The sequence below is a fragment of the Aquarana catesbeiana genome, linkage group LG06, assembly GCF_042186555.1.
Source record: "Aquarana catesbeiana isolate 2022-GZ linkage group LG06, ASM4218655v1, whole genome shotgun sequence".
Lineage (NCBI taxonomy): Eukaryota > Metazoa > Chordata > Amphibia > Anura > Ranidae > Aquarana > Aquarana catesbeiana.
In genome coordinates, this window is record NC_133329.1 from 52,617,692 (window position 1) to 52,631,122 (window position 13,431).

A 13,431-nucleotide genomic window follows, 5' to 3' on the forward strand; every position below is an offset into this window, starting at 1 on the left:
GATGAATGTATTTTGGGGTGCAATTCCACATAGGCCCATGGCCTGTGTGAGCAATATATCATTTAGTGACAACTTTTTGTAAATTTTTTTTTTTTTGTCATTATTCAATCACTTGGGACAAAAAAAATAAATATTCAATGGGTTCAACATGCCTCTCAGCAATTTCCTTGGGGTGTCTACTTTCCAAAATGGGGTCATCTGGGGGGTTTTGTACTGCCCTGCCATTTTAGCACCTCAAGAAATGACATAGGCAGTCATAAACTAAAAGCTGTGTAAATTCCAGAAAATGTACCCTAGTTTGTAGACGCTATAACTTTTGCGCAAACCAATAAATATACGCTTATTGACATTTTTTTAACAAAGACATGTGGCCGAATACATTTTGGCCTAAATGTATGACTAAAATTGAGTTTATTGGATTTTTTTTATAACAAAAAGTAGAAAATATCATTTTTTTTCAAAATTTTCGGTCTTTTTCCGTTTATAGCGCAAAAAATAAAAACGGCAGAGGTGATCAAATACCATCAAAAGAAAGCTCTATTTGTGGGAAGAAAAGGACGCAAATTTCGTTTGGGTACAGCATTGCATGACCGCGCAATTAGCAGTTAAAGCGATGCAGTGCCAAATTGGAAAAAGTCCTCTGGTCCTTAGGCAGCATAATGGTCCGGGGCTGAAGTGGTTAAACTACTAATCCCATAATGCATAACTGTTTGCTTCTAAAATAGAGAAAAGGTCATGCCAAAGTTTTAGTGGTCACTAGAGGGAGCCATTCCCTTACTTAAGAAACAACACATCACTTAGCATGATAACTTTGGTCACAACCCTTGCGTTACACATATTATAACAAGCCACACAGCGTGGGCAACAACTGGCCAAAAAATTACTGGTACTTGTTACAAAAAAAAAAAACAAAACATAAAAATTATCACATAACTTGTGATACATTCCCCCATAACCTTGCCCAGACAGGTACACAAACGTTCCAACCTCCAGCCGGAGGCGGTCGACCCTAATGCAGGGATACAGTCCCATGACTCCCCATGTGTTCTATCGGATACCATCCATGAGATGATTACGCTCTCCACACCACCCCCACCCCCACAATGACATGGTTTAAATTGAAGGAAAGTTATCCATCCCCAGATGTTCAGTATTCAGACTCTTCAACCACTCACTAATCCTCTAGCCCCTCAAAACATTCACCTCTCCGTGTTACCATATCCACAGAGGATCCTGTACTATGCCTCACTTTGGTTAATCAGATACCGTATCCGTGAAAGCTATCCAGCCCCCCCCCCCCAAACCTTCTCGAACTTGTTCAGAGCCCCTCTGTTCAAGTATGTAGCTTTGTAAAAGGGTACTGCCTTGTTGACCAATGCTTTCCAAGACTCTAAAGTCAGTGACACAGAGCTCTTCCACGAAAGGATTATGCGCTTTTTAGCATAGAATAGTTGCAGGGTAAGGAGGGTCCTTATAGCCCTGGTAGTGGCCAGGGGCTCTACTAAATGTAGAAGACACACCTCAATGGACATAGGGATTGATATGCAAGTGGCCGACTGGATACAGGAGGCAATGGCTTGCAAGTAGGGTTTAATTTGTGGGCATTCCCACAAATTAATTAGGATGCAGGGCATCTCCAACACAGGGAGTGCTGATTCCCAGACATCCTTGCCAATCTAGCCGGAGTGAGATAGACTCTATGCAGGAATTTGTAATGAATCAATCTATCTCTGCTAGATACTAGATACTGTAATCATCTCTGTCCAGCCCCAGAGCTATAGCCTCCCAGGCTCTCCTGCAAGGCCCCAACAGGAGTAATGTTTCATGGAATAGATCTTTATATAGGCAGGAGACTGGTTTTGTCAGCAGCTCTAGGTCACTGGGCTCAAGGTCAAGGGGCTCCCTACCAAATTTCGAGCAAAAAGCATGCCACAATTGAAGGTACCTGAAAAAGTGTGTGTTTGGCAGATTATATTTTAATTTCAATTCATCAAATGATGATAAAGTACCGTTCGATACAATGTGGAGCAAGATTTTAATACCATATTTGGTCCATACTACTGGATTCGGGTAACCGAAAAAGTGGGTTAAATTGGGGTTTCTCCACAGTGGGATATTAGGGAAAGTCTGGTTGAGATAGGTGATCGCACTCCCTGGGCCATAATCCATGCCCTCATCACTGAGCGCATGGAGGATATCAGTGGGTATGAAGCTTTAAGACCCCTATATACTAGATGGAAAAGCGCCTCGTAGGAGCCCACACAGGCAGCTTCCAGGGATACAGAGGCGTCATCCGGAGGAACAGTCAGCCAGCGGTGGGCCACTGTCAACTGTCCGGCCAGGAAGTATTTGTGAAAATTAGGACCCCCTCTCCCCATGGCTGTTGTAGTATTGCTAGTTTAAAGCGGGGGTCCACTCACACCGCCAAAAAAAAAAAATATTAAAAGCCAGCAGCTACAAATACTGCAGCTGCTGACTTTTAATACATGGCCACTTACCTGTCCCAGGGTCCAGCGATGTCGGCAGGGGACGCCGAGAACTCTCTCGGTTCTCAGCAGCTGCCGCCGCCATCCTAGGTGAGGGAATCAGGAAGTGAAGCGTTGCGGCTTCACTTCCCGGTTCCCTACTGCGCATGCGCGAGTCGCGCTGCGTATCGTAAGTGGTCCCCGCTCTCTCCTGGGAGCTGTGTGTTTCCCAGGAGACAGTGTGAAGGGATGGGAAGAGGCATAGACTCACATGGGTTTACATAAATGTATGACTCAGAGGGTTGGCCGTGTCATTGCCAGCATCCCTTGTAATTTTTAGAACTAAATGTGTACCACAAAATGGGATTTTAAGGGCAATGCAGAAATTGGCAGTGTTGAATTATAGTTAAAAAGAAGTTTATTGATACAAAAACGAATAGGATATACATGAACATACACATTGATCTATAGTTAAGAATAATTATAAAAACATCAGATATATGGAAACATATGATGCATCCTACTGCTAGTTACAAGTACCACCCCGATAGGTGTGATGGCGTCCTGATAGCAGATTTCCAACGCGTTTCAACTTATTGTAAGGATAAAGTCTTCCTCAGGGAGGGACTGCATCACATTATTTGCATTTAACTGTGAAAAATCGCTTTCCCAGTGCTGGCAGGGGTCCTAACACGTGATCGTCAATGCTGCTCAAATATCCTCTACGGGATGGCCTGGTATATTGTGAAGAAACCAGTATTTGGCAGTCGTGATAATTAAACAACTTAAATTGGTTGTGTCAGGTGTATTGTTCCAAGTGGCAGGGAGCTCTGGTCCTGGAGTACCTCTCCTGGAGTACCTCTCTGTAACGAAGCCAGTTGTGGAATGCTAAAATATTAAAAGCCAGCAGCTACAAATACTGCAGCTGCTGACTTTTAATACATGGCCACTTACCTGTCCCAGGGTCCAGCGATGTCGGCAGGCGACGCCGAGAACTTGCTCGGTTCTCGGCAGCTGCCGCCGCCATCCTAGGTGAGGGAATCAGGAAGTGAAGCTTTGCGGCTTCACTTCCCGGTTCCCTACTGCGCATGCGCGAGTCGCGCTGCGTATCGTAAGTGGTCCCCGCTCTCTCCTGGGAGCTGTGTGTTTCCCAGGAGACAGTGCGAAGGGATGGGAAGAGGCATAGACTCACATGGGAGTCTATGCCGGAAGTGGGTGCAAATACCTGTCTTAGACAGGTATCTGCACCCCCCTCCCCCCTGAAAGGTGCCAAATGTGACACCGAAGGGGGGGAGGGTTCCGAAAAGCGGAAGTTCCATTTTTGTGTGGAACTCCGCTTTAAGATAGGGAATTCCTCCCTGCCACAAAAAGGAGGAGATTGTGGCGTCTATTGATTTAAAAATGGATTTGGGAATCAAAACCGGGGAATTTCTAAGGTTGTACAATAAAAGGGGCAGAATTTTCATTTTTATTAAGTTTATCGTCCCAATGAGAGACAGAGGGAGCTTTTTCCAGGCCTGAAACTTCTTAGCTATTATAACAAGTAGCAGGGAAATGTTAGGATTGATGAAGTCAGATATCGAGTTAGTAATCTGGAGCCCTAAGTATTTGATTTGAGAGACCCATTGTAGGGAAATGCTGGGGTCAGCTTGATCGGGGATTGGATGGGAGTACAGGGGGAGTATTTTGGATTTAGACCTGTTAACCTTGAGCCCAAAGACCCGTGAGAATATATTTAGTAGTGTCAACGCAGCCTGTAAAGAGGGTCCAGTATCACTGACAAACAGCACCAAGTAATCTTCATAGAGTGCTGTGGTTTCAATTAGGGTGCCTACCTTAATGCCCTGAATCTGGGGGGAGGAGCGCAATGCAATCGCCAAGGGCTCCATTACTAAAGCAAAAAGACCAGGAAAAAGGGGACATCCCTGCCTGGTGCCCCTGGACACTGGAAAAGTCTCCGAGACCTCGTCGTTAAAACGGAGGGCAGCTACCGGGCGCTCATACAACAGCGATATCCATTTGAGGAATGTAAGGCCAAAGCCCATGCGTTGCAGTATATGAGTCATATAGCCCCAGTCAATAGAATTGAAGGCCTTCTCCAGGTCAAAAAACACCAGTGCCCCTCCAGAGAACATCTCCTCCCCCAAATGAGTATATATTCTCCATATGTTGATATCTGTGGCTTTTTTGGGCATAAATCCGGTCTGCTCAGGTGATACTAAGTGATGTATAATTTTCATCAGTCTGTTAGCAAGCATCTTGGTGAGTATTTTTAAGTCCATATTCAGCAAAGCTATGGGTCTGTATGAAACGCAGCAGAGGGGGTCCTTGTCAGGTTTAGGTAATAACACTACATGTGCCTCATAGAAGGAAGTTGGTAAACCCCCTTGTTCAAAACAGTCTGTGTAGAGTCGTAAAAGTCTGGGTGACAAGATATCTAGATATTGCTTGCACCACTCCGCTGGGAGTCCGTCAGGTCCCGGCGATTTACCATTAGAAAAGGATGCAATAGCAGTCGCCAATTCTTTGTCCGTGAAGGGAGCCTCAAGACTGTCCGCCACCTCATCAGGCAACACCGGGATCTGAAGGGGGTCCAGAAGGTCAGTCAGTACCTGATGGTCATACAGTGGGATAGCAGAGTATAGGTCTGAGTAGTATACCACAAAAGCCTGCATGATACCTTCATTCTCTTACCATGTTACCTTCTGAGGAGTAAACACAGGGTATGGCCGTGTGCGCCTGTGTATCTGCAGTCAGGTACACCAACAGCTTCCCATTTTTTGTCACCCTTCTCAAACAGTTCCTCAGCCCTATTTCTGCAGTTGCATTGGGTAAGGTTTTGGAAATGTACCAATAGGGCCCTTCTAGCCATCTGCAATTTGGTTAAGGAGGGTGGGGAGGGTGCCTCCGCATATGCCTGGGCACAGTGTGTTTCATGAGCCTGGAGCTCATCAGACTTGGAATTTTTCTCAGCCCGTGCAGCTTTAATGGCCGACACATATGCCCCTCTAGTGGATTCTTTGAACGCGTTCCATACTACAGCCCTCCTGTCGAGACCTCGTTGTATTCCCAATATTCCTGTAGATGAGGTGAAACCAGGGCCTCGACCGAGGACTCACTTACCCATCCAGGGTACAGCCTCCAGGACCTATTTCGGCCACCTGTGGCAAGAGTCAATGCCACCTGCAAGGGGGTGTGGTCAGACACCCAGCCAGGTAACAGACCTCTGCAATATGGGGCAACAACGCTGCATTAGCAAATGCCAAATCTATGCGAGAGGAGGAGGTACTGACATGGGAAAGATAGGAGTAACCTCTCTCACCAGGATGTTTCCACCGCCAGATCTCCTCCAGAGCCGCAGACTCTGCCCAATGCCCGAGTTCCAGATTCTGCGCCCTGGTCGGGTTCGAGCTGTCCAAGGAGTAATCCAGGATGTTGTTAAAGTCACCCACCACGAGCAGCTTCAGAGGGCCAAAGGTGGCAACTTTTTCCAACATCTGATATAGTACCTCATTTTTGAAAGGAGGAGGAACATATACATTAGCAATAGCTATTAGCTGAGATTCAACAGTCATAACTACAACAGCATAGCGTCCAAAAGGATCAGTTACCACATGTTCAAAAGCACATGTCAGCTTTTTGTGGATCAAAATAGCCACCCCTCTGGCATAAGGGGAGTGGGTTGAGTGTATGGCTCTCTATATCCTGTTCCGATTGAGGGACAATATCCTGTTGCCCATTAGATGCGTCTCCTGTAAAAGCATAATGTGTGGGTTCAGAGATTTAAGGTATTGCAGGACCAGTGACCTTTTAAATTTGGAGTTTATTCCATGGACGTTTCATGAAAGAAGTCTGAGATCACTCATTAGGTTGGATAGTGTATATCATGAGGACAGGGGAGGGACTCAGAAGGGGGAGGACCTGGGGGGGAGGAACCTGAACACAGAGAGCCACAGGCCACCAAATAATAGTAGTTAAATTTCATGTACCATACTGGGCAAGCAAAACCTCCATCTACCCCGGCTTTATCAGCGAGGTGCAGACGGAGCCTAGAAAAAACCCCAAAACAAAAATTGAAAAAAAAGGGGGGGAAGTGAAAAAGAAAAAGGGAAAACAAAACAGTCCAAAAAAGTAACAGTTTAAGAACCCAAAGCCCTGTTTGCTCCAGGCAAACCGAACCAAAAAACTTTTACTTTGATCCCAGAAACAAAAAAAACATTAGTGGATAGTTCCTAGAGTTCATGCACTCAGTGAGGGGTCTTAAAAATAGACGTGCAGTTCAGTGCATCCAAAACAGAACCAGAGCTTCCCGCAACTGACGGATAGGTGTTCTCAGGTGACATGCCACTTCCCCACATCCGAGAGGATAGGCACAGCAGTAGAGCAGGGTATTAACGGATGGCTTTGACATCAAGTAATATTACTCCTGGTAAATCATCCAGTAGATGGTTGAATATTCCAGTGTTACTAGGTCTCAGGCATCAGTCACAGTACACATTCAACGTTCTCACCTCTCTATGCAATGGCGTCAATCCAGTCTGCCGCTTCCGCAGGGGAGTCAGAGAATTTGCTGGCCCCATGATGGATAACCTTCAAGTGACTGGGATATAGCATACTGTATACCAGATTTTTCTCCCTCAGGCTCCTGCAAACATCAGTAAAAGAGCGCCTCTTTTTCTGTAACCCTGGAGAGAAGTCAGGATATAAATGTATAACAGGATTATCATGCTTCAGTTCAGGGTGTTTACGAGCCTCTGCCAGGATGAGATCCCTATCCCTGAAGTTGAGCAGGCAAACCAGAAAGTAGCTACGTGCCAGCAGGCCTCCGACCAGTGGGCACCCTGTGTGCACGCTCCACAACATATACAGGTGACAATTGCTGCAGGCCCAGGAGTTGTTTGAAAAAATCTTCAGCAAACACAGCAGGATTCTGGCTCTCCGCCCCCTCTGGGAGCCCAACCACCCACACATTGTTACGCCTGAGGCAGTTCTCGGCATCCTCTGAATGGGCCATGAGAATTTTAACCTGTTGCTGCAATTCAATCACGGATTGCACAGTGGAGGCAGCTGAATATTCCACCGCTGAGGTGTGGTGCTCCGCTTCAGTAAGGCGGCCTCTAAATTTATCCGTGTCCTGTCTTATTAGCCCACATTCAATAGTCAGTGTGTCAATTTTACCATCCACAGAGGACTTACTGTCAGCTATGGCCACCAGGATCATTGTTGTGGACTCTTCCCCCCGTTGCTCTGGGTCCGTCTGAGGTGGTGTAGAGGCCCCCTCCCGAGCTAGTGAGCCAGGAGCTGGCATCATCGGGTCCGTCTGCACTGCAACAGATGCCGGAGACACAGAGGTAGTGGGCAAGATGGCCACCGCACGAGTGTTCGGCGGTGAGCGCTGGGATGTCTGGACAGCTGCCCTCCTGCTGAATCTGTGCTTGCCTGTCATGGGAAGGACCGGGGTTGCCCCCAGACCATAGGGAGATGTTTGCTCAGCATAATGGCCGGGGAAAAGGTAGGATTGAGGTGGATTAGGAAGACAGGTGGCAGGAGCCTGAGCTGAGCATGTCCTTCCTCGTTCACAACGCAGCCACGCCCCCCATGCAGCACCAGTCTGATGCTGCATCCACCGAGGTAAGTATGATTAGAAAGAAAAAAAAAAGTACTTCTCTTTTAAAACCCCCCAAACATTTTATATTTTCTGAAAGCAGACACTTTAGAGCATACAATAGTGGTAGTTTCATTTTTTATGTCACACAATTACAGTGCAGTGGTTTAAAAAAAAAAAAACACCAAATTTTTGTAAAAAATACACAAAGTTATTTTTAGTGCACACAAACTCATTAACGACCCACTTTTTGTTAAAATTATAAAGATGAGGTTGGGTTGACTAAATAGAAATCCAACATGTCAAACCTTAAGGACAGGTTCACACCTATGCAAATGGTGTCAAACTTCAGTACCTTATATTTTCCATAGACTATGCTTTTAAAACCCAGGCCTTCAGGGATCAGTCTAGCAGAGTGTAGGGGAGAAGAGGCTTCAGGGATCGGACTATCAAAGTGTAGTGGAGAAGAGGCTGCAGGGACTAGTCTAGCAGAATGTAGCGGAGAAGAGGCTTCAGGGACCCGTCTAGCAGAGTGTAGGGGAGAAGAAGCTGCAGGGTCTGGTCTAGCAGAGTGTAGGAGACAATAGGCTGCAGGAACAGGTGTAGAAGAACGTAGGGGAGAAGAGGCTTCAGGGATCGGTCTAGCAGAGTGTAGGAGACAACAGGCTGCAGGGACCGTTGTAGGTGAATGTAGGGGAGAAGAGGCTGCAGGGACCAGCATAGCAGGGTGAAGGGGAGAAGAGGCTGCAGGGATTGGTCTAGTGGAGTGTAGGGGAGAAGAGGCTGCAGGGGCCAGTCTAGCATAGTGTAGAGGAGAAAAACTGCAGGGACCACTCTAGCAGAGTCTAGAGGAGATGAGGCTGCAGGGACTGGTCTAGCAGAGTTTAGAGGAAAAGAGGCTGCAGGGACTGGTCTAGCATAATGTAGAGGAGAAAAGCTGCAGGGACCAGTTTAGCAGAGTGTAGGGGAGAAGAGGCTGCAGGGATTGGTCTTGCAGAGTGTAGGGGGGAAGAGGCTGCAAGGACTGGTCTAGCAGAGTGTAGGGGAGACAAGGCTGCAGGGACTGGTCTAGCAGGGTGAAGGGGAGAAGAGGCTACAGGGATTGGTCTAGTGGAGTGTAGGGGAGAAGAGGATGCAGGGACCGGTCTAGCAGAATGTAGTGGAGAAAAGGCTTCAGGGATCGGTCTAGCAGAGTGTAGGAGGCAATAGGCTGCAGGGACCGGTGTAGAAGAATGTAGGGGAGAAGAGGCTGCAGGGACCAGCCTAGCAGGATGAAGGGGAGAAGAGGCTGCAGGGATTGGTCTAGTGGAGTGTAGGGGAGAAGAGGCTGCAGGGACCAGCCTAGCAGGGTGTATGGGAGATAAAGCTTCAAGGACTGGTTTAGCAGAATGTAGGGGAGAAGAGGCTGCAGGAATCGGTCTAGCAGAGTGTAGGTGAGAAGAGGCTGCAGGGACAGGTCTAGCAGAGTTTAGGGGAAAAGAGGCTGCAGGGACTGGTCTAGCAAAGTGTAGGGGAGAAGAGGCTGCAGGCACAGGTCTAGCAGAGTGTAGGGGAGAAGAGGCTGCAGGGACTGGTCTAGCAGAGTGTAGGGGAGAAGAGGCTGCAGGGACTGGTCTAGCAGAGTGTAGGGGAGAAGAGGCCGCAGGGACTGGTCTAGCAGAGTGTAGGGGAGAAGAGGCTGCAGGGACTGGTCTAGCAGAGTGTAGGGGAGAAGAGGCTGCAGGGACCGGTCTAGCAGAATTTAGGGGAGAAAAGGCTGCAGGGACCTGTCTAGCATAGTGTAGAGGAGAAGAGGCTGCAGGCACAGGTCTAGCAGAGTGTAGGGGGGAAGAGGCTGCAGGGACTGGTCTAGCAGAGTGTAGGGGAGAAGAGGCTGCAGGGACTGGTCTAGCAGAGTGTAGGGGAGAAGAGGCTGCAGGGACTGGTCTAGCAGAGTGTAGAGGAGTAGAAACTGCAGGGACTGGTCTAGCAGAGTGTAGGGGAGAAGAGGCTGCAGGGACCGGTCTAGCAGAATTTAGGGGAGAAGAGGATGCAGGGACCTGTCTAGCATAGTGTAGAGGAGAAGAGGCTGCAGGGACCAGTCTAGCAGAGTTTAGGGGAGAAGAGGTTGCATGGACTGGTCTAGCAGAGTTTAGGGGAGAAGAGGCTGCAGGGACCGGTCTAGAATAGTGTAGAAGAGAAAAGCTGCAGGGACCGGTCGAGCAGAGTGTAGAGGAGAAAAGCTGCAGGGACTGGTCTGGAAGAGTGTAGTGGAGAAGAGGCTGCAGGGTTTGGTCTAGCAGAGTGTAGGGTGGAAGAGGCTGCAAGGACTGGTCTAGCACAGTGTAGGGGAGACGAGGTTGCAGGGACTGGTCTAGCAGAGTGTAGGGGAGAAGAGGCTGCAAGGACTGGTCTAGCAGAGTGTAGAGGAGAAGAGGCTGCAGGGCTGGTCTAGCAGAGTGTAGGGGAAAAGAGGCTGCAGGGACTGGTCTAGCAGAGTGTAGGGTGGAAGAGGCTGCAAGGACTGGTCTAGCAGAGTGTAGGGGAGACGAGGTTGCAGGGACTGGTCTAGCAGAGTGTAGGGGAGAAGAGGCTGTAGGGACTGGTGTAGCAGAGTGTAGGGGAGACGAGGCTGCAGGGACTGGTCTAGCAGAGTGTAGAGGAGAAGAGGCTGCAAGGACTGGTCTAGCAGAGCGTAGAGGAGAAGAGGCTGCAGGGATTTGTCTAGCAGAGTGTAGGGGAAAAGAGGCTGCAGGGACTGGTCTAGCAGAGTGTAGGGTGGAAGAGGCTGCAAGGACTGGTCTAGCAGAGTGTAGGGGAGACGAGGTTGCAGGGACTGGTCTAGCAGAGTGTAGGGGAAAAGAGGCTGCAGGGACTGGTCTAGCAGAGTGTAGGGGAGAAGAGGCTGTAGGGACTGGTCTAGCAGAGTGTAGGGGAGAAGAGGCTGCAGGGACTGGTCTAGTAGAGTGTAGGGGAGAAGAGGCTGCAGGGACCGGTCTAGCAGAGTGTAGAGGAGAAGAGGCTGCAGGGACTTGTCTAGCAGAGTGTAGGGAAGAAGAGACTGCAGAGATGGGTCTAGCAGAGTTTAGGGGAGAAGAGGCTGCAGAGACTGGTCTAGCAGAGTGTAGGTGAGAAGAGGCTTCAGGGATTGGTAGGGTTGCCACCTTTTCCTCAAGTCAAACCCAAACACTTTGACGGCGCACAACAATTTTTTAAAAATCTAAACTATACATATATTTTGCAATTAAATAACATTTCTAATCAAATGAAGTTAAGCACAAGAGTCCCCCTTTACATCAGAGTCCACAAAGTTCCCCTTTTACATCTGAATCCATGGAGTTCCGCTTTTACATCAGAGTCCCATTACAATGTTGGGGGGGGGGGGGGGGGGGTGACTCTGCAGACTCTGATGTAAGGGAGAACTCTTGGGACTCTAACATAAGGGATGCTCTGGGAACCCTGATCTAAGGGGAAACACTGAGAACTCTGATGTACGGAGAACACTGTGGCCTCTGGTGTAAAGGGGAACTCTGATGTAAGGGGTGCTCTGAGAACCCTGATTTATAGGCAGGAGAGAGGGGGAGACTTCAATCACAGATAGGGATGGATGGTGAGCTCACTCACCCCTTGGCAGCCAGCACCTCTCATCCAGATGTATCTGAGGCTGCTGGACTTCAAATTTCTGGCCCCCTCTTTCCTTTTCTGAGGCACAGCACCGGGGATTGGAGTGTGGGCAGACACAGAAGTGTAGGGGGCGGGAGGATGAAGAGTAGATCAAGCCCTCTCTCCTCTCCCATCTGTGTGGGGGGAGGGGCAATGGTTAGTGCTGGCTTTGGGCAGTGTGAAAGAGAGTATAACTGACAATTTCGGCTTACACCACTGCAGCCAGCAACCCTGCTGGGAAGCCATAGTCTAGTCTGAGTAATGTGTCCGGGTTTCAGGCGGTCTCTGAAAACCGGACGCATGATTCCAAACTCGAACTGTCCAGGTGAATCCCGGACGGGTGGCAACCCTAGGGATCGGTCTAGCAAAGTGTAGGGGAGAAGAGGCTGCAGGGACTGGTTTTGCCGAATGTAAAGTAGAAGAAGCTGCAGGGACTGGTCTAGCAGATTGTAGGAGACAATAGGCTGCAAGGACCGGTGTAGAAGAATGTAGGGGAGAAGTGGCTGCAGGGATTGGTCTAGTGGAGTTTAGGGGGGGAAGAGACTGCAGGGATTGGTCTAGCAGAGTGTAGGGGAGAAGAGGCTGCAGGGACCGGCCTAGCAGGGTGTAGGGGAGATAACGCTGCAAGGACTGATTTAGCAGAGTGTAGGGGAGAAGAAGCTGCAGGGACCGGTCTAGGAGAGTACTAAGGAGGCCCCATTTTAATTAGACAACATGAAGAAGAACGATCAATGGAACTGAATGTTCCTGAGGCTCCATTGCCACGTAAGTGTACTTCCTTCCCACCTCCCTAGATGTAAATGAGAATTTAACCCTTGCAGTGCGGGGGAGGGGGGGGGGGAGTTGAGCTTCAAGCATTTTCAGAAGGAGACCAGAAATCACAGGAGTTTCCTGTAAGCGGCTGCAGATGTGAACACTTCCAGTTATGGTCAAGAGATAAAAGAAACATTGTATATAACATAGGAGAAATGCAGAAGCAGCACATTCAAACACCACACACGTGTCAGACTCCGTGTACAGACGCACGCACACATAAACACCTCTTTTGTTCCTGCTAAAGAAAAATAACTTTGTTTTGTTAATTCTGAACTTACAAGCCATATTTGTGTACACGGGCGAGATCACCAAACGTGAAAGTGAAAGTAAAAGTGGATTTCCTCTGCAGTGGAATGTCAGAGAGGTGGGGTGAAGGTCTGCACTCTCTCACTGCTGTGTGCAGATGTCGAAGAAACAAATTCTCAGAAAATGGATGTATAGTGTATAATTCGGCTTATTTGTGCCCCACTCACCATCTCCATGATCTCTCCCCGCAAACAAACTGTTGAAATAAGACAAAAATGATGATTGTGGAAATAAAAAAAATAATACAAGCAACTCAATTCACATAGCTAACTCACCAGGATAAAACTGGCCTTACACATACACAAAAACATTTGTTTTGGATGCGTTCTTTCAGTTTTTGGGATAAACCGATGTTTGTGTTAGACTGTATGGACAATAAAATTCAAAGGCTCAGGATGGAAAATTGTTGTCATTTCATTTGTGAACCCCTATTGTATTTGTATAGTATTGTAAAGGATTGAAAAATCAAACATTAAAATCCAGCAAGCAAACAAAAATGTATTGAGTCAATGATGGGCACGTGAAATGCTAAGTCAAACAACTTTTCGCAAAAGATTATTCAAGAGTGTATGGCCAGCTTGAGGGCAGGAAAAAGTC

The 13,431-nt window shown here is 48.1% G+C and overlaps 1 protein-coding gene across 1 annotated transcript in view; it reads right to left on the reverse strand.

Annotated features, from left to right (window-relative positions):
- The window catches only part of LOC141148408 (NACHT, LRR and PYD domains-containing protein 1b allele 2-like), a 90,515-nt gene extending 77,621 nt beyond the window's left edge, over positions 1–12,894 (reverse strand). Inside the window, exon 1 of the mRNA XM_073635883.1 lies at positions 12,807–12,894. Coding sequence (XP_073491984.1) covers positions 12,807–12,813 — 7 coding nt within the window. The 5' untranslated portion in view covers positions 12,814–12,894. The remainder of the gene's footprint in view (positions 1–12,806) is intronic.
- Between the last annotated feature and the right edge of the window lie 537 nt (positions 12,895–13,431).